General features: G+C 38.4%; 1 protein-coding gene and 1 long non-coding RNA gene across 3 annotated transcripts in view; one reads left to right on the forward strand and one right to left on the reverse strand.

The window, feature by feature from the left end:
• The window catches only part of LOC113149420, a 45025-nt gene that overhangs the window by 6363 nt on the left and 16408 nt on the right, over positions 1–22254 (forward strand). The window contains exon 2 of the long non-coding RNA XR_003297578.1: positions 21492–21692. This is a non-coding gene — a long non-coding RNA (uncharacterized LOC113149420). The remainder of the gene's footprint in view (positions 1–21491; positions 21693–22254) is intronic.
• LOC113149415 (exostosin-1) overlaps positions 20716–22254 on the reverse strand; it is a 169987-nt gene continuing 168448 nt past the window's right edge. For both annotated transcript variants that reach the window (XM_026341531.1, XM_026341530.1), the window contains one exon: positions 20716–21641. In XM_026341531.1, coding sequence (XP_026197316.1) covers positions 21456–21641 — 186 coding nt within the window. In that variant the 3' untranslated portion in view covers positions 20716–21455. The remainder of the gene's footprint in view (positions 21642–22254) is intronic.

Consider the following 22254-nt stretch of genomic DNA (forward strand, 5'->3'; position numbering starts at 1 on the left):
CATACTTGCATACAGACACACCTTTTTCTGCTTTTGTTAAAGGATCAATGGAAAGAAAGGAGCTGCTTCAGTGTATAATGTTTAATAGAAAAGCCTCACATAGCACCAACCAACCACAGTTACACTTTATGGCACACAACAGAAGGAATACAATATAACTTGTGAAGGTGCACTAATTTGCAGGTTTCTTAGCTGAACGTGTTAGAAACAACATAAACAAGAGGCAAAATAACAAAACACACACACCTCAACCAGTACTGTGAACCTGTCAGCATATACCTTCAAGATATGTCGGAACCACAGACTGGAGTATATTTGAATCTTTCTTTTAACCAGCATTTCACAACAAGAGATTCATATTCTATCATGTCTGCAGCTGAAACAGGACCTGACACCAGACACTTGAAATCATTTCGGCCAGTCAGCAGTCTGTACCAATTAGCGCCACTGTTTTTTACATCTACAGAGAAACTAACTAATCCAAACTCATTTACTATGTAATTAAGTAATTTATTAAATTTACTATGTAATTTTGTTTTGATTGGATTGTTTTTTGTCAAAACAGACCCTCCCCACCATTTTGTTTTTTCTTTCTGGACTGATAGAAATATACAGTAAGATGAGTTAGTGTGGTACTTAACGTATCCTTTAATTACCTGACGCTATGATATGTCACTTCAAACAATTCACAGTGCAACCAGGTATAAAAAGTATTTGGAGATAGTTGAACACAGAGTATTACACATTACCCCAAGGGGGGGGTAAAGTGATGGAGTGGCACCTCATCAATAGCACCACATGATGTCTGATGAGGTTTGTATGACTCTCAGTCACACCGGCTTTCATCTGGCTGCTGTCAGGCTCCTGCAGTGATGCTATTGCTGCGACCAGAGAGTTGAGAGCTGATGAGTTTGGTTTTGTTCATGTGGACTTTTTTTCCCCTATTGTTGTGAACAGATAACAAATATTGGAACAGAAAAATCTCAACACTGCATGTACATATTAAAATATAGGGAATTATACCTTTACTGAGATGGAGACTCTAAATCTTGCAAATTAACAAAATACCTGTAATGTTATGTTGGGGGTTTAATGACCAATGTATGATGCCGTCCCATCATGAACTGTTGTTGCCAGATTTTTATACCAGCAAGCCAGAAAAATACTACACAAGCCAGCACAAATACAAAGTTTTTGAAACTTCAGTGATATAGGATTCATTTTTGTTTAAGTTGTTCAACAGTTCAGGTTTAGAACAACTATTCTTTTTCATGCGTTGGCTTTAAGGTGTTTGGAAGTTATTTGACAGTCTCATGGTTTACATTTACATTTACACTTAATCATTTGGCAGATGCTTTTATTCAAAGTGACTTACAAGGCAAAGGCAGGGTAAGTGTAAGGAGGTCTTGCCTAAGGATGCCTAATGGAGGTAGGCAGCCAGGACTCTTTTGCCTCTTGCTCTTTCCTTGTGGAACCAGGCCAGAAAGATTGGTTAAATCAAGTCACCAAGAGGTCAAACTTGATTTTGCTTAATTGTCCTATAATGAAGTTTAGTTTATTTAAAATATGTCACACCATAAAAATGAGTGACATGTAAAACTACCTTCAGGTACAGGCATGCACACACTCTCGTTTTAGCAGCAGCCTATCTGAACAGATGTGCTGTAATGTGCAAGAAGGGGACTTACTGAGAAGAGAGAAGTGACCTCCAACATATTGTGCAGAGGAGAGAAAGAGGCCCGATAGACAACAGAAGTTGCTAATGCATTCCTGTGATCTGTGGCCTGAGAAGTGGCACCACAGAGAGAAAAAAGGCAGTAAGAGCGAAAAAGAGAGATGCTAATACTCAGAAAGGATGAAAGTGACAGAAAGCAATCAGTGTGAAAACGAAAGAGAGTGAGGGAGTGCACTTGGTGAGGTTGACACTTTGTCAGAGGCAGAGCTACTTGTCAGATGGGCTAATGCTGCCTCGGTTCAAGTCCCTCTTAAAGACGTCAGATCACACAGGCAGATTGCCCGTGGAGGATTTGAGGCAGACACCCGCCAGGGGAGCTGGGAAATTGCATTTGCTGCCTGCTACAAGATCCTGATAAGGGCAGATTTGTTTTAAGAACGCAATGACAGGGCAAGGTTATCACAAAGCTGCCTGCCCTCCCTACTGCAGGACCGAGGAGAGGAGAGGCTTCCCAACACTCCTGAATCCCTCAAATGTCAAGGAGAAACTCACAAGAACCTTGATACACAAAATGGTGATTGTCTGTAATATCCTCCACCAGAACAGCAAGGTGTAGTATTTTTCTCCTCTGTTAAAAAATAGAAATATGCTGGCTGCTTCTCCATGAGATAGCAACAGCTGTGGCTAATAGATTGACATTATAATTAACTGTCATGTAAATGAGAATCCTAGTTTCTGTAATTGGGCTAGGGGTTTAGTGAAACCTTAGATAAATTTATCAACAATGCCACACTTGATGAATAGATTTCTTTCATCTTTAAAAGTGTTAAAAGTGTGTAAGAGCTTGACAAAAGACTGCAGACAGGAACAATTTTGGAGTGGAGAGAGAAGCCATTAAATGGAGAACAAAACACTGAAATACGGTCATCGTGCAAGCGTCAGGTTTTTTAAGTTGCAGGCAGTCACTAGGTTGCAGTCTCAGTTGGAAGTTTGCTGTGTGCCATTGTTGAGTGATTGCATCTGGAGTCAAGACAAGCTGATGATAGGCAAAGGTGACGGAGCGCTAGGGGAGGTGAGTGCGTGTGAAGCCAAACTCCTGATAGGTGTCAGAGTTGTGTGTTATTCCATGAAATTCAGAAGTGAAGAGCAGAGGCGGTGTGTGTGTGTGTGTTTGTCTTATGTAAAGTTAGATTATTTAGGTACTTTTCTTCACACGTAATAAAAAAGCTCCAGACAGATTTTTCTAATCACTGCAGTAAAAGTGTATTTCAAGGATAGAATTTGTGGCATACAGTTGTCTGTGCTTTTGTCAATTTTCAGTATTTAATATGGCACAACAGCCATGGAACAAAGATGTTGTCCTGACCTTGTTCTCTTTCTTGCTAGCCCTCAGGATATTATTAGTCAATGGACTTAAGGAATGGAACAAGTGTTATTAAAACACAAGTAGCTAACATTCAGATATACAGTTTCCTAATATCATCTATATCACTATCAAAACAGACATGAAAACCAAACCACGACTTTAGGACACTTAAAACTAGCTTTGAAGTCTGAAGGTAACTCTGAAAAGTGTGTTGCTTGTTCCTTTACTCTTAAAAACACAACTGTAGAAGCCACTTGCCCAACATGGTTTTGAAAAAGTAAAAAAAGGCATCCATATGTTCAGTTAATGGACAAATGATTCAACAACCTGCCAGCATCTGCAGAATTACAATTCATGATAAAACAGTGTCTTCACTACTCCTAATTACTTATTGCAATTGTATGTAGCTGCTGACAGCTACATTGCTGATGTTGCAATGAAGTCATAAGTGTGCTGCTTATTATAGATATACAGATATTCATTATAGAGAAGTAGCCCTCCGAGTTGTTACAGAGATGCACAAAAAAGATCAGGATCAGTATTGAAACATTGAAAAATAAGAGGCTGTAAAACAATGAATGTTTTTCTGAGCTTCACAAACCTTGCAGTTTTAACTCTTTTATTATCAGAATTTGGTCCAATACCATTTGGAAAGTCTAGAAGGGCCATGGGACTATATTATATTGCCTTATTCATGTGTGTGGGGTGATGATTAGCTTGAATTCTCTGGAGGAGGATGCTTAGGAAAATGCCTAACGACACCAGCTAGTTGGCAGTTATATTTCTCAGAATCTAATTAAGCTATATATTTTATTTGACTTACATTTAAGATACCCCTATAAAAGAATGTTGATCTAACATTCATGCTAATTTCAGATAGCTGTCATTTGGTTTCTATATCTTAAGGTTTGAGTTAATGTCATCAACGCCATTTGAAACATTCTCTATATATTTGTAGTGAAAATATGTTTGTGCTAAGACTATCAGATTTTTTTTAACTGCTGCTCTTAATGTATGTGGTCACAATGTACCTATTTTGGCCACACAAATGATCATGATGTCTATTATTTTAATCGTTTTACAACTTAAGCATGTGCCTGTGAAATGACAGACGGACAGGCTGGGTTAGTTCAGAGAAAGACGTGTCATGTCTGTCTGTCAGTGACTGAGTTGCCATGTACAGGCTCAGTAAGAGAGTGAGCATTATGAGACGGAGAGAGTACAGCGAAAAAAAAGCCCACAGAGAAATGTGTTGAAGTGTGAGCGTTGAAGGCTTAAGGCTGTCAAAATCTTAATCTGTCTGTCATGAGGTTTGTGGATGCTGGGTTTAAAGTGGAAAGATGTTGGTCTGATGTCATTGGGACAGTCCATCACAAGGCATTACCAGCTGACACTTAAGGACCTCTGTCTATACACTGTCAGTGGAATATGTATCTCTTTATATGTTGGGAGAATGAATAGAGTGGTGATTCTCTAATTCCAACAGGTAAATTGAACCAAGAATGTGAAACATGTTATAGTCTTCTTAGAAAGCGCCTGAAAAAAGTTTTTTGATTTTACAAAATACAAAGCAGATCAAAGAAAATATTGCAAAGCTTGTCAATCAAAATCTGCTGGACGTAATACTAGCTTATTTATATATATATTACTTATCAACTCAGCAGAAAAGGTGTTGGAATACAAAGTCCCAGTGAAACTACATCAAATACAGCACAAAGTAACAGGATAACATTTTTTTAATTAATGCACAGCACACAGTTAATATGTGCAAGTCAGCAACAGCCCCTTATGAGCCTCTTAGTATGAGAAAATAAACCTCCCCAAAATCTTTGCACTTCTATGATAACTTATTACTTATGATTACTTATATTTTACTAAGTCACAGTTTCGCTACTGTATACTGCGAGTACTCACACTTAGTCCGCTGCAACCCAAGTTGATGTACTGTGTTTCAGGTGCACCTGCTTCATTTTTGTGTGAATGTCTTAGTGTGTGTGTGAAGTAGATGTTCTTACTGCGTGTGATTTAGTGCCTGCAGGGGTAAATTAAATCATTTCTCAAGGCCTCTCCAGTCAAGTCTGTCACACAGAAAGATAACGCTGTTAATGCAACCTCAGCTTTACACGAAACACTGGTGGAACAAATCGGGGAAAAACTAACTGGTCTAAGATAAAATATAAGTAATTTAACATATGTAGGGTTTGGTGATGTGGGGGGAGTTGATATTAATATATATCACCATAGATGTCAAATGACTATTTCTGTCAAGGTTCCTTTTTATTCTAATAGTACCAAGTGAGATGTGAAGATATCATAGGGTGGATTCAGCGGCTTAAATCTGTTACCTTGGACCGTGCTTACTGGTACCTATCAGGTGTGTGTGGTGCAGGTATCACAGTGATTGTTTCAGGGGAGCCATCCAGCACTTGCTTGGGTCTGGGGCTGTAAAATCTTGCATTGTGCAGGTTCTAAAGGATGGCACTGCTTCAGATGGTTTAAAAAAAGATTAGTGGTATTATCTGTCTTTATGGGAGCATGCTCAGTTTACACAGTTTGCAGTTCTGTTGACCTTATATTAACCATGTCTTAAAGTTCTATTGAGAAAAAGTTATTTTGAAATAGATATCATTATTGTTTTTAATCTTCAGTGAGGTGTGTACACCTTTCTGTTTCTTGAATTTGCCCTGTTTTAACACGTATTATCAAGAAACATTACTCATTAAGCTTAGTATTAACAACATGCTGTTAAAGAACTAATTCATGTTTACAATGGTTTGATCTAAATTTTGTTTATTTTATTTTGTCTTTATCTGAAGTGTGCATGGCACCAGTAAAGGGATATAAGAAAGGTACAAGAATTAACATTCATATATAATTTTGTTGAGTGACTTCATGATGAGTAATAAATTAATTTTATTTTCTAGATGATCAATGCCTGTATAAAAACAGCACTAGCACTTTATATGGCTTTTCATTTAAGATGCTGCTGAAGTCTTTAGTGCCATTTACTGGAGAATAGCAAAGCCGAGCCCTGACACTAGCTGTGGTTAGATATATGGAACCTTGTCGTGCTATAAATCACACTCTTATTAACCCACAGGCAAGTGAATGTAAAGTTGAGTCGACCTAAGGGGAGGCTGCAACACAAGGCTGTTTTTACTTTTATTTTGGTGTTTTCAGACTGCAGTCATAGACAGATTATGCCTTGGATTTGCACCCAAGTGTATGTGTGTGTGCATTTCTGTATGTACATGTATAAGTATGTAAGTATGTTTACATGCACATATGATTATTTTTATGTTGTGCAGGCTAATAGTTATTAAAAGACAAATCTTCAGAATGCTGATATAATATTTGCATTATTATGGCCATTAATAATGAGTGAATGTTGGCATGAACAACTCTGAATTCATATCTCCATCTGTGTTGTGCAGCCGTCAAGGCAGCAAAGGCCCAAATCATGATACTGTCTTCACTGTTTCACAGATTCTTATATTGGAAAGCGGTGTTTGGTTTTTACTAAAATTATGCTTCTCACTCAAGTCAAAAACTTGTCCATCGACAGAACATTCATCCAGTAGGCTTGTGGCTAATCCACATGGCCTTGCACAAAATTTAGATGTGCAGCAACAGACAGGGTTGATAATATATACAGTATTAAGGATGTGTCTTGCATGTGAAGATATGCATCAAAATAGACTTTTTTCCAACTTAATGTTATAAGATTATTCTTGCTTAGTAATACTGCTGCATTTTATTGAGACACATTTCTACAGGCCAGACATAATGTGTTCCAGAGTTGGTGTTTATGTTAAACTTTATGGTGTATAAAACCCATAATACACCATTGTAAGTTATTGTTCATAACATGTTTGACTACTTGAGGAATAAGTTTAGTTTATTTCTTTAATGCATTGACACAGACAAGCGCACACACATACACATGCACACATACTCCTTTCTACCTGCCAATATATCACAGCCCCTAGGTAGAAAGATTGATGGCATTAAATTGCTTCTATCCAGGTTTTTTATCAGGATTTACAGGCGTCGCTGTACCTAGAGCTTTCCAGCATCACTCCCTTCCATAAATCATGCTTTTTCGTCTTACTGCCACTCCACACACACACCCAAGCACACAAATGTACGACACACATGCACAAATCCGGCTGGTGTGCACACGCGCACACACAGACTTTGGGATATGGCTGTAACAAGATGGATGACCTCCTTGCCGTCTCCTGCCAAAACGAACCTTAAACCACACACACTCACACACAAACACAGCAAATCAGATGGAGTAACACATGTACATTTTGACTCTGTAATGGAAAATGTCAATCTCTGTCGATGGCGAGTCCTGGAAACACAGCGATTCCTTCCCTTCCACCCATCGCTCTCATTATAGGAAAATGTCACCTCATTTCCCAAGTACACGTCACCTAATTAATTTCTGAAAAGGGGACAGAGATGGTGAGATGGAAAGACGTGGCATGTGTCCTAGAGCCTGCTGAAGGTATTGTGTCTTCGGGCATATAGGTTTGTGTGGCATAATGTGTCTGGGTGTGTCCTCAGGATTCAACAAGGTGGGTGAGCTTGACCCTGTTGAATCTGTGGAAGTTTAACAGCCAGCAAAGCAATGTAGCCCAGACATCCTTCTGCCCTTTCACCTTCCAGGACCCTAACGTTATGCCAGTTTCAGAGTTACAGTCATTTATCCAATTCCTGCTTTTTAAACAGTCTATGGGTGTATGTCCTTATAGATTAAATGATTCCTCTCATCATAGTGGCAGAAGATCTTGTGATATTAAAATGTGACGATATGTCTTGTCAAGGTAAAAAGGTTTCTTGCAGTATCATTACATAACTAAACCAGAGCAGCTACCAGCCAGAGTGTAAAATTAACATATAAGATTTTGGATACCCAGTGGAGACAATAAACAGCGACAGAGTGACAAGACGTGAACACTACACCCTAAGCACTGTAAGAAAATACTGATGTGCATCACGGCTAGCATGAGCAATAAGCAAAGAAACCAGTGAATCTGACAACTTCTCTCAGCTGTGTCACTGTGATGACCATTAATCTCTTGTGAAATGCACACTTTAACTCCAGTGGCATCTGGTTTGATAGTTTGATAGCAGCTGTCTTGACTGAGGGAGAGACTTACAAACCAGAGGTCTCAACTGCTGCCAGAAAACGAAGACAAGGCTGGACTGGGTAGTATCGTGCATGAAGAGAAACTTGCTCTGTCTCAGTTTATACTTTGAATTTGAAATTACGTATTTACGTTGAATTTGTGAAAAGAAGTTAGATGGTCAATCACAGCTTCAGTTAGAAGTTAGAGGCTCCTGCACGGTTACGGTATGAATCATACTGTTTTGTTAACGCATATGCATGTTCAAACTCAGAAAATGGAACTGAAATGGCATTCATTATAAGATGATTCATTAAAACATTTCAAAATGCACCTGAATTTTGTGCCTTTCGGTCAGACAAAAAATTTTACCAGGCATGTATTTTGTCATTGAAGATTTCTTTAACAAGGATTTTTTAAGCAAGTCTCAGGATCATCCTTAAAAAGCTCAGTAACAAGAAACTTTTAACCATTTTTTGACAGCTGTGACCAAAGTATTTGCTTTTTAACCAAGCACAGGCTTTATATTTGTATACTTGTAATAAAGCATATGAACACATTTTTACAGATATTTGCAGTGTTTCTTAAAATGGCTTTGTTACCAAATAACTGCTGGTGAGAAAACAAGGTGTGAGGATCAGAGAAAGGAAAAACCCATAAAAGAAAAGACGATGGGAGACAAATGAGGCACAGGCAAACTGGAGAGGCAGGGACAAGTGTTTTACATCTGCTAAATAATTAGAATCAGATACAACGGTGGCATTCTCTCCACCCGTCTGTCATAAACTGGATAATGCAAACAAATAACCCTCAAATTGAAAACTGCAAGACAACAATGGAGAATACCCTGTCTCATCAGTCAGACACACAAGCACATAAATAAACACATACACAGCTTGGGGCACAGACAAGACAGCTTACCATCCAAATCATGCTCTGATGACAGTTCAATTCTTTTCAGTTTAAATACTGATTAAATTTGCCTGTCAGTTTTTGTTGTCAACTATCATGTATCTCACGTGTGGGTGAAACTGAAGATTAAATTACTGTACCTTTAATCAAAAATAACATTCCAGCTCTCTTGTTTTTCAATACCAATATTTTACCTGGTTTTCCATGCTGCAGGTCCTGTAAACAAGACTGAATATAACCTTGATAATCGTTACCAGCCTGATTTTGCTTTTCTGACATTAATGAACATCATTTGCAGCTTCAATTGACCATATCACAGAGTAAAAGAATTTCACATCTTCCAGAACTAAGTATGAATGTTTGAAAAGACACTGAAATAATTGCCTCCCAGCTTTCATGCTGTAAATCTGTGGTTGTTTCCTATTCAGCTGTCTAGGGATTGGAGGTGAAAAATTAAACTGAGCTAAAATCTAATTGAAAATAAATGCACAAACAGTTGTAAGGAAAAGGGTGGATATAGAGGAGGAGAGGCAGTATACTAAAATATATAATAATATATAAGTGGCAAAATCTTAGTCGCTTCTTTTATGTTATTTACTAGTAAAACCTATATAATTACTGTATGTGCATAAGATACTTTTTGCATACTACAATACATACTACAATTAAGACTAAAAGCTGGTGCATGTTGCATGTTACATTACTGTTGGGTAATCCTCTATGAAGTCATTTGCACTCGCAGCTTTAAAAAAACAAACAAACCAAGTTTTAAAATGTAGATTTTCTGCACATCACAGAGCAAATCAGTGGTGTGAAATGCTCATATTAGACTGTGACGGACTAGTTACAAAAGAAAAAAGTTTTGTTAGAGCTGCAGAATTGTAAGAACAGTAAAGACTCAGATCAAGTTACCTCAGTTCTCCCAGTAGACCACAGCTGAAAGGAGGTGCCCAGTTTATAATAAAAGAAATTTAGATGAGCTTTATTCATTTTGTGGGGTTTGAGTGAGGCTGACAGTGACACTTTTCTTTGTTCTGTCATTTCTCTGTAGCTACCTTTCTTTCTTTCTATCTGCTCAGTGGTGCAAGAGGTGTACAGTGGAATTGAAACACTGACAAAAGACAGAGATTCAAAATGATTTGTGTGTGTGTGTGTGTGTGTGTGTCAGAGGTGAATAGCGTGGCTTATTTGCCACCCCTGTTTCTCCCCCTCCTTTCTCGGTGTAAGAGATGAGTGTTACCTGCAGTAGATAGCTGCATTTTCTGCAGCTATCTAAGATAAGGTAAGATTTTTATTGTTGCGGGTGCAAAACTCAACGTCTTTACACACATATGCAACTAAAGCAGAGATTTGAGTATTTGTAATGATTGATTAACATTTGTTTTTTGTTGAATGTAGTTATTATCCAAACGTTTTGAGGAAAGGTTGGCAATAAATACTAAAATCTGATTTGTTAACTTGTTTATTTATGTGACAACAACTGAAAAAACAAAAATGATCAGGCTAGGCTAGATTAGGTACAAAGGGAGCATCCACCAAATGTTCAGTCTTTGGCCTGAATCCAGTTTACCTTCTATTTCATGCACTGAAGACAAAACACCCCCAAAATAAGCAGGAAGTGAGAAAAGCTGTGGTAAAACCTTGGCAAAGGATCATAAGAGAAGAAACCCAGCAAAGTGCATAGTGAGTGTGACTTGAGAGAAGTCAGTGAGATGTAAAAGGATGCTGTAATATGTGATCAGACTGTAGAAGTGTACACATGAAAAGCTCTTTTCTTTTCACTGGAGACATTATAATGTGTAGCAGAAGCATGTGTTTATGGTAACTTTATACTTCTTATAGTGAGCTGTGACAGTGTGTGGTTTTTCTTTTGTTATGTCAGAATAACTCTGTGAAAACACTACAATATCATGTAGGAAAACATGAGATGAGGTCAGAATTGTAAATCCCTGATGTAGCAGTTAACCATACCTTTGAATGTTTGATTTATGTTTTTTTATTTTTTAACATTTTTTCTTTGTTGATACATGAGCCCAGACAGCAACTATTCATCTCATAATTTTGTCTCATCTACACACCTGTGTGCTCGTTGCCTTGCTGGTGAAAAGAGCTGGTCTGCTCTTTAGAAACATTCATGTCGGCAGAATTTCAGCGCATCAACACTGTGTGTGTGTGTGTGTGTGTGTGTGTGTGTGTGTGTGTGTCAAGGACTCTTTGTGGGCCAAAAAGGTAAATGTCACCTTCCCGTTGGGGTTGCTGTTGTCAGACTGTCGTAGCACGGAAGAGGGAGCTGTGACAGTGTAACTGTCTGTAGAGGTTGAAAAGGCATGTCTGTTCTCTTTGTCTCTCTTTATCTCTTCACCTCTGATGGTTTCATTCTTCTCTGTGTCACCAACCCACTTAGTCATTCTGACCTCATGGTAGTTCAACATCTCTCTAGCATTTTAAGAGTAGATCCAAAGATGGAGTTAAAGAGTAGGTACAGCATATGCATGCTGTAATATAAAGCGGTAGAGCAAGTACAGTATGAGCAATAAGGATGTAATGGTTCTGAAACAGAGCAGAAACTCAAAACACAAATCACAAGATCCTTCCTTGTCTGGTGAGACTGTGGACAAATGTGAGATGTTGAGATGTAGAGAGAAGCCACGCATGGTTCATGTTCCCAGCCCCCCACTGAAACATGCGTGGCTGGGAACATGTCAATGTGGGTGAACTGAGCAAAGTATTATGAGCCAAAGGCCATGTCCTACCAACATGTCTTCTGAGGAGTTATCTTTATGCTAAGTCTGCATCATTCAGACTATAATTGAACTGCCTGACAGCCCGCTGCCTTTCTGCTGCTGCTGCTATCAAATTTATCTGTTCATAAACTTGAGTGCATAGTTGGATTTATAGTTTAGTATAGATTATGCTTTTAAAAACAACTATTTAACCTTAACACTTTTTCTATTCACCGTCTGTCTACCGTGCTTTTGTCATATCACTCTATTCAGTTAAGATGTCCTGTCTTTCCTCAGTAGTCCCTGTTGTGTTTACTGTTTGGTAGTGTTAGCATGAAGGGTGCATTTGTATTAATTCCCGTGCAGCTCGAATGGTGGCAGATTGATAGTCACTCAGTATTCACAGGATGCAGTTGTCTTCTGGTGGGGATATAATATTACATAAGCAGTCCTAGAAACACTGTCAGGCTCTTTCCTCAGTCCCTCCAGAACACATCTCATCTACAGTCTACATGTAACATACACTGCTGTCGTCTGAATGGGAGGGATGTCTTTATGTGAGGGAAGTGACATGCCAACAGCTTTAAAAAAACATACTTGTACTGTTTGCAATATATTTATTTAATAAATCCTACAGAGAACAAGCTGTGAAGCATCAGGTATATTCAAGATGTTGTCCACAGCTAATATGTCGTCATTTATCATTGCTTGACTGGCAGGTGAATCGTACAGTCTTGTTATCCCAGCTTGTCAGATTAGTTGGAACATCTCTGTATCCAAAGTGTGTGAAGTGGAGTGAAGGGAATTTGGAGAGCCATCAACATTTGGATATAAAATAAAGTAAAGAATAAAGGAAATAAAGTCATGTTCCTTATTTTTATTTAACGGATTGCAGAAGAAATTACACCTGCTAATAAGCAGATGAACAAATGCAACAGTGGCCACTGGGGCCAGTGTAAGAAATGTGGTCCTGAAAATGTCATTTCTCATTACTGTCAAGTGAGAGAGTAAGTAAGAAATATTATTAGTGATAGTAAATGACACTTGATTTTATTAACTGTGTGTTTACAGTTTCTCCATGTTGACTGCTCAATTACGTTAACAAGGTTCCAAAAATCATAAAACTTAATTTCCAGATTTGTCCTTTTTTTTTTTTATCTCTCTCACTCTTTCACACAATCTTGTTTGGTAGAAAGTAATTACAAAGTGTGCAGATAATTTTATTTACACTTGATAGACACACACATACACACACACACACACACACACACACACGGACATGTGTAGACAGTTCCTGTGGGGGTAAGTGTCAGGAAATAAGATCTGGATCAGGAGGGCAGGAAGTTGAATTCTAAATTAAGAAAAACAAATCAACACCACAAAAAAAAAAGATGTGCTGTGTGTGTTTAAGTGTCTGTGTCGGGGTCTAACAAAGAAAACTCAAAGAAAGTTCACTTAATGGACATTGGAGCTTAATTCATTGTAAACTGTAATAGATTTCTAGTATTTACCCATTAATTAATTATGTAGGTAAAATATGTTTTTCTTTATCAATTTATATTAGTAGTACTACTTACCATTTACCTTTTCTGTTGAAATGACACATCTTCCTTACCGATATATTATGACCACAAATTCTTTATTATAATAACTGCCTCAGACTGTTTATCTCAAATGCACATACTACTAGTCCTGACTGAATGGAATACTGTACCTGTATTGTCAAGCTTATTGTCTATACCGCTCATTTAATATATAAATTGTGACACTCTAGCTTCAGTGTCAGTTTTCATATCTATTGTACATGAGGTGAAATGTGTCCCTGCTTCATTTTTCTCCCTGATCTCGGAGAAGTGCACAAGTGCCAAAAAAACGTCTCTGTGGCGGAATAAGTGCCTCCCTGGCATGAAGGTGAAGTGCAATTTACCAAAGCATCAATGTGAAATATTAACATTTTGACATAATAGTTTGGTTAGTGTGTGTTATAGTACGGTGGGGGATCTGAGTTGTCTGTCAACCACACGATTCTGGAGAATTAAAGCTTGAATGTGCAGCTCCTTTCAGTTTTCTAGAGCTTTATTATGAGTTTCAGCTTATTGTTTAGCTTTCGAGGTCAAGACTTCATTGTTTTAGTTCAGTCTTACAACTTTCATAGTCCTGCTGCTGTGTTGGTTGGTAGACGCCAGGAACAGAGCTACAAGAGTGTGAAAAATACATCAGGGGTTCAGAAACAGGACTTAAAATAAATAAAAATGTTCCTAAGTGGGCAGGAAAATAATAATTCTAGGACTGGTTGATGCTGGTATCAGACTAAAAATGATCAGTCTGAATATGGATATTAGAAAATAGTATTAGACCCAGGATATTTCTGTTTAATCCTCTGTAGTGTCTCATAGTCCTTGGTTTTCTTGGAACAGCTGCTAGTCATGGCAGGAATTCAAAGCAGCCTGAACATCTTATTTGACAGTGACCATCCTGAAAAGTACTCTGCAGTTATTTTGTGGCATGGTAAAACAACTTCGTAATGTTTTTATAAGATAAAATCCACATTAAACTTTGAATGTGTTGTACAAGTTCAGCCTTGTAAAATAATTTAATTGCCAGGTTCAAACATGTTCTGTTATTTCACACAATGTTCGGTATACTTTCCTTATGTTGCCTATAAATTACACATGCTATGTGTATCCATTTATGCGTGCTGCCATTGGTACTGAGAGGGGACAGTCATTATTTGCACACTCACCGTTTCTTTTGTCAGGAAAATGTAGATACCGACCATTTTTAGCCTTTTAACAAATGACCAGTGCTGTCGTTCATCTGGTGAAGACAGTGTCTGTGCATGTTCTTTCGCTGTATCGCTCCATTTAAAATCCATCTTCCTCTTTCCCCTCCTTCCACTCTTTTCACTTCCTCATAATAGGATTCATAGATCCAGAGACGTGTCCTATTCAGTTCAGACAATGGGGGGGCCCTCAACACCCACCAGGAAATAAGGACTCTGAACCAAATAGGACTTTCTGATTTCCTGTGTGTGTGTCGACATGTGTGGGGAATCTCACAGGGGTGCTCTGAAAAGCCAAGTCACTGCTGCAAATCACTAAACACACACAGACTCACACACACTCACTGTCCCAGTACCGTATGATATCATCATGGGTGACTGCTCAATATGACAAATGCGAAGGGACAGGCTATAATGAGAAACATTGTTGAGAGACAGAAAAAGATGGATGAGGGAATGTGTGTTTTGTATGTCTGAATAAAGAGAAAGTACAAGTAAGAGATAGAAAAGTGGGAAAAAATTACAGAATGAGGTAGTCTCCTACAAATACCAGCAACGGGCTTCTTCTAATGACTTTCTCTTTCCCTCATCTTCTCTCCATGTGCTCATATCAACCCTGTAACTCACCAGAACTAATATCTAGATGAGTCAGAAAGAAGGTGAGGAGTATTTCTGGGCCTCCTGACTTCCAATTATAAGTCCATTTGGTCATGGATATTTGAGGAGCGCGAGCAGAGAGAGAGGGAGAGAGAGATTTGAATATTAGGATATTCAGCGACTTCATTCCTTTTCCCATCACCGCTCGCATTCCGATCAATTTCCCATCCCATAACCTTGGAAACTGTTTAGGGTCACGGTGAATCAATGAGTGCTCTCTCATGAAAAACTGAGTAATTATCCAAACTCTATGAATCGGAGAGATTGGGGTTGGGTATGATTTATTCATGCGTTTATTTTATTGAAGCAGTGCTGCATAATAGAGCCGTAACAAATGAGATGGATGCATTTAAAAAAAAAAAAAAAAAAACAGTGAGAGATGAAAGGAGAGAGGAGGACGACTGTCAGGATTGACTGAGTCGAAAAATGATGAAGGCAAGATGAATGGAAGGATGTTATGTTTTCTGTCTCCCTCTGTTTTGCAGACATGTTTGTGGTGACGTGAGACATTCAGCTATTAGTCATATATAATATACAAATCTATATTCATTATTTTAAAGTTTACTCCAGACTTGAGGATTGTCTTGATATTCTGAAATTTGATTTTGAAAAACCAGATCATTAATGTAAAAATGCTTTTTCACATTTTGTTTAATGGTTAACTTTAAATCATTAATCTATTCCAAATTTTGGAAAGGCAACCTGTTGAGGTCAGTTTTTTATTTACACTGACGGCATTAACAAAGCAGCCCAACATGATCTTGTATGATAGTGTTTTGTAAAGCTTGGTCCTGACAATGACATAACAACTTTGCAGAGTTCTTATTATATTATTAGTCTGTGTTGCCTATAGATAGATAGATAGATAGATAGATAGATAGATAGATAGATAGATAGATAGATAGATATGAAATAATACAGTTTACCCAATAATGAAACAAAACTCATATTGATCTCTTCATCCCCAGAGATATCTGTATGTTACTGGTTTATGTCACTTACAGGCCTTCTGGGCCTTTTACTCTCCTCCCTGCCAGATTTATTTTTTTGTGTTTCTTTGTGCTGCCTGGTTTACTCTAACATCAGCAGAAACAGGAATCCATGTTCACTGTCAAATAAATACAGGGTGGGGAGAAGTGAAGCGGTTTAGTTTCCTCTTGAGGGAACCCATGCATGATCACATCCAATGACTAACACTGACCTCTATTGATCACAGTGGAGACAAGGCCCTTTAACGTGCTATTACAGACAGGAGGGGGGTGTGTGTATGTGTGTGTGTATGTGTGTGTGTGTGTGTGTGTGTGTGTGTGTGTGTGTGCAAGATTAAAAAAAATTTGTCTGCTATAGGGAAACGTCTGCAAGATATTATTATTGTCTGGACTCTCTGTTGACAGCTTTTTACAGACAGGAGGCTTTTTCTCAGTGCTTCAATGACTCATCAGATATTCAGAACAGAGGCAGACAAAAGAAGAATAATGGAAGCTATGAATATGGAGGAGTCACAGCTGTTTGTGGATGTGCACCTTTCTTTTCATATTACTACCAAACAAACACAAATGTACATACGTGGCTTATCTGCACAGAACTGCTGTCCTTGAAACCAATGTACACATACAAATTCAAACAATAGAACTCCAAATTCATTGCAGGTCGAACAGGAACGTCATGGGACCACGGTGTTAAATGTGAGTCAGACAGGAGAATAGATTCTGTCCCAGTACTTTGCCCGGTTGCAGTTTTGTGGGGCTGTCTTTCCTCTAAGTGGTTTCTAGGTCACACGTTGTAAAGCAGTCCAGATGAACAACGTCCTCAAGTGTATAATGTGTTTTGGTATCTCGCAGATCAAAGGTCCTGATTGATTTGCATTTATACAGGGAGAAAGTGGCCGTCTTGGGAGAGGGTGAAGGAGATGTGAGGGAGGTGTGTAGTACGCAGCCTTTTGTTCTGTCTGGTCTTACATGGAAATTGAGATCTCAGTGTCTCTGTGAGGAACAAGCTAATGGTGGCTTTATTTGAGCTGCCAGAGGGGCAGACTGAGCAGCTAGTTTACTTTCCTTTTACTTTTACATGTGCTGTGAATGCAGGTGATGTCTCTTTACACTTTTGAAAGTTAATATCTGCATTTATATCCTGAGGGTGAACATGAACTAACTACATATAACAAGCTTGAACCCAGATAATCCGACTGCAACTGTAAACTTTTAACCTGTTGAGTTTAGTCAGATAATTAAAATAAGACCTTTGTGGCCTTTCAAACACCTGTTCTCATATCAGACTCCTTCAGGGTTCTGTTTGTTCTGTATATTTAAACATTTTTATCAATTGGCAAATAAAAAACATAAGTACATCAGACTGCATGAAGTTTTAGAAACATTATGCTCCTTTATAAGCCAGTCATTAAACGGACCAAGTGTTTATACTTGAGTCACAAAGGTTTATTTAATATTCATCAGAAGAATGTTTTTCACAGCTACAAGCTTCAGTAGGTGGTGGTCTCAAGAGTGCTCTCAAAAAACATTGTTATACATAAGATATACAACACACACACACACACACACACACACACACACACACACACACACAGTGCTTTACAGGCTGCAGGGACCATAATAATGCATCATAAGAGCAAAAGGAGAATTCCCTAAAGCAAAGTGAAATGAAAGCCATTGTAGCTCGCACTAAATCATCTGTTGGTGTTGGTAGTTTGCCAGACTGTAGACAAACAGTGTACGGGGAGAAATTCTTCAGTTTTTAAATGTGGTCCATTTAGGTTTCAAACAATCAGAGCTTTGTATGTTGACGTTTGACAGGTCACCTTAAATCTTAACATTATATCCACAGATAACGGATTGTTTCAATCAGTATTAGTTTTGAAAGGGAAGTGTTTTGCACATACGACTGTGACAGTATCATTAGACAGTCATTCTGGAAGTTACAGTGTAAACAGCGAGAGCCGGCCAAAGCTTTACTAGTAAGATTATTATTCTTATCTTCATTCATCATAGCATGCTAAACAGAGAATTAACTGAAATATTTGTTGTATGTTTTAAAAAATCTGTTAAAAGCAGATGATAAAAAGATCCTTGGAACAAAAGGTAACACCTGAAGGAGGTTAGATGAAGGAAATGCATAGAGGGAAAACTAGAAGGTGTGATCAGGTGATTGTAATTATTGTCTCTGAGAGGCAGGAGAAGAAAGGTGAGGTAAAGATAAATCAATAAAACATAGATGAAGGAAAAAACAAATGAAAACGGAGAGAGGAGCTTCATGGAATGATGATGAGCTCCTTTATAGTCACAGGAAGAATCTCCACAGTGTACAACATGTTTATGAAGTCTGAAATGTATTATTTTATTATTAATAATCTTATTTGGTGCTGGATTGTTGGCGTCAGCTTAGATATTCTATTAATTAAATGTATAAATTGTAGATCAGTTCTTATAACAGTGAGTTTTCTTGTGTGTTGTTACCAAGGTAGTCGCTTTTTCAAAGGCTGTTTTCAACCAAGATGTGAAGCAGATTGTGGCTCAAGTTAAAAAGTGTTCGACACTAGCACCAAATATTTATGAGAAAAAAAAATACCACATGCCTGCTGCACATTTCTGCCATGAAGGAAGTAGAAAAGGTTGAAGGTTTATACATAACATTAGCTGGGCTAGATGTACGATGGTAGCAGTTAGCTGGTAGGATGTTGTTTGTTTTTAGAAGTAGAACAAAATGACCGTGCTGACGGTCATGTATCATGGTGTGGTTTGTATTTCATGCAGTTCTTGACAATTAATTGTTTCCTGTTTGTGCAGTAAAAGAAAAAATACTTGTGTACTTACTGTCTTCAGCCTTGCCATTGCTCCTGAAACCCGGTGTGTTGTTAAGCAGGTATTCATGTATTTATACAACAGACGATGCTAATTTAGCTTGTTATACAACAATGAGGCATGTTGTGGAAATATGTGTTGACTGGGACTCACTTTGTTTGAATGTGCACACAGGACACACAGGCGCAAGACATGTTTCCACCATCAGCGATGGCACATAAACACTATCTTTGAATCAATGAGCATCCTTGGAAACCTGTGAAATTGATGTTTGGAGCTGAATGTTTATGTGGAGTGGCCTTCTAGCATTATACAGCCTATGTTTTTATTCATTTATTTAAAACCTACACAAAGATTTATAAATTTGTTAAACAGGGAAAGACAGTTACAGTAACAGCGTGAGCTGTCTGACCTTAAAACTGGTCTTAATTTCTGATGTTTTATTGTAAATCTGCCCACAGCTTCATAAAATGCATAGCTTCGACGGTTAATTCTGCACTTAAAGCTAACAGGTGTGTTTCTTTCTTGAGGCTCTTTCAGTCAACACTTCTCAGTCATTGCTTTTGTCATTTCTGGAGTTTATTTTCTACCCAAGAAAGCTCGGGTCCCCTACCAGAGGATAAACAGACAATTTTTTAACAACCCAGAGGACCCGAGCTTGAGGCTCCTGCGCAGTATCTTAGCTGTTCCTAGGACTGCACTCTTCTGGACAGAGATCTCACATGTTGGTCCTGGGATCCAGTTTGGAAGTTACAGCCCCCTCACTATCACCTATTTCTTCTATTTGCCAGTGGTACATACCGTGCAGGGGTTTGTCCTTCCATGAGGGTTCCTCCTCTTCCTTCCCTGGCTCCTCTGGAACCTGCTGCCTGAGATATTCACTAAGCACTGATGTATTCATGGATTCCTGGATAGTGGCTTTGATGCTCACTAATCCTCCTTCGGAAGCCTCCTTCCTCTTAGCATACAGTCTCAGGTGCATCGTAAGGAGTTTCCTTGTCTTGATGTCATTGGCTTCCATCTCCTCTTTCTTTTGGTCAGCTTATTATGCCAGCAGGGTACCTGATGAACAGGAGGGCATAGGTGTTGATCGCCCAGACTTTGTTCTTCCCATACATAGTGGTGGTGGAGTTGACTTGCTGATACAGTCCGGGTGAATGACCTCATACCAAAGTCAGTGGCACTAACCACTGAGCTATCCAGCTGTGTGTGTGTGTGTGTGTGTGTGTGTGTACAGACACACGTATTTTTTTTCATGCATTTCTGACTAGTAAGTCATCAACTAAGGCTGTCTCTCTTTTTTTAAATGGTCAACATTTGTCTGAAACCTATAGATGTCTTTCACTTTCTTTGTTATAATTAATGTTTACCTTTTACCCTTGGTCTAACTATTTGAAATCTGTGTAATTGAATTTGTTGTCCAGTGCAGTTTCCTTCAATGAAGACTTCAAAAGCAAACACATACTCATCTGTATTTAACTGTGCAGCAACACAAACAGTGAAGGCAGAAGAGTCGGCGCTTCAACAAAGCAATCAATACAGCAAGAGAATTTAATGCTGCTTTAGTTCTGTAGTACAAAAATAAAAAAAACTATAAGAAATATAAAGAACCAAGAAATAAAGTTGAGACTTGGCTTTTCACCTTATAACATTTCTTTATTTTAATTTTATTTGCTTCGTACAGACAGGAGCTGCTGCTGAAAATCTACAGTAGTGTACAAGATGCAGACTCGTCGCTGTCTCTGGGTGTTGTGTTGTAGCAGCTGACATGTCGTCTGACCCAGAAGATATTTGTCCCTTTTTGTCCATGGTGTCTTTCCTGTACATAAGCAACCTCAGAGAGCTTCTTTTGACTCATAACCCATAAATCTCTTCAGCATTTCTGCCAGCAACATACATACATACTCCTCTACTGATACCAGGCCAGTAAACATCTCTTTGAATGTGGGTTTAAGCCGCTGACATTTTCCATGTCCTTGTTCAAACCATGCAACATGTACTGTACGTCTGTGGTCTGACGGCCTCGAATTTGTCCAGGTCTTGTTTGCATGTGTATCCATGCATTCATATTTTTTGTATACAGTCACAAGATGGCAAGTATTCACTGGTACCTTCCTTTAAAACCACACATACAGAATCTTTTTTTGTTTGTTAGTTTTTTTTTTTTTTTTTAAGAAATATGCAGGTAGACTCCTTATGTGCACCTGTGTTGGATTTTTATTTTGTTTATTTTGTTTTTTTCCATGTCCAGTGCCGTGAGTGTTTCCTTTATAGCCTCACAAAGATTCAATGTGTGCATTCTCATCACAGCCTCACATGAGAATGAAAACACACTGCACACAGTCTCTTTCTCTCTGCCTCAGTAATTGATTAGAGTGTTTGTGAATTCACAGCCTCTCTATGTCCCTGTATTTCTTCCTCAGGATGGAAACCTGGTCCCTGAACAATACGGGGTCCAGCCTCATCTGGGAGTGGACCAGGGGCATGAAACCGAGCCAGTGGCTGAATGCGTTCATGCAGGTCTGGCGCTGGGCAAAGTGGTCTGGGTCGGCCCACCGAGACACCTTGGAGCCCTTGATTTAGAGAAACAGAGATGGGGAAATGTGTTAGAGCAACTGTGAGAGGTGGGTGTACAAACAACAAGAGACTGTCTGATTAATAATAATCAGACAGATAAATGTCACTATGATAACACAGCATGTTTAAAAATCTCTCTAGTCTATTTTAAACTAACAATAAAAATATAAATGTCTACTTATCAAAACTAATTAGATTGTTAAAGCCTGGTCCCACCAGACAGTGGCACAGAATATTCTAAATATAAACTCGTTGTAACTGTTAAAAACTGTTGTTTCCATGTGCGTGAGAATTCAGGGACACAAACTTGTCACAGAAAATTAGCATCTTAATGTTCAAATATGCAAAACTTATAAATCTTGTATTCGAAGCAACAAATAGAAAATAACACACGTTAGTTGTATAGATTTTAATATTTTGTTTTACTGTTTCATACTGAGCATCTTTGGCACAAATATTTCTTTGAGGTGAATGATGGTCAAACACCTTAAGTTTCTATTTTCTCCCTCATGACATTGTACACTTTATTTAGTCGAGAGTTGCTGACATCACAGTTAGCTTTGTTGGCCCTGTTGCTGATGGAGCAGTAAGTTTATACACTTTAAGCAT

The sequence above is a fragment of the Anabas testudineus genome, chromosome 24 (genome assembly GCF_900324465.2).
Source record: "Anabas testudineus chromosome 24, fAnaTes1.2, whole genome shotgun sequence".
NCBI classification, from domain to species: domain Eukaryota; kingdom Metazoa; phylum Chordata; class Actinopteri; order Anabantiformes; family Anabantidae; genus Anabas; species Anabas testudineus.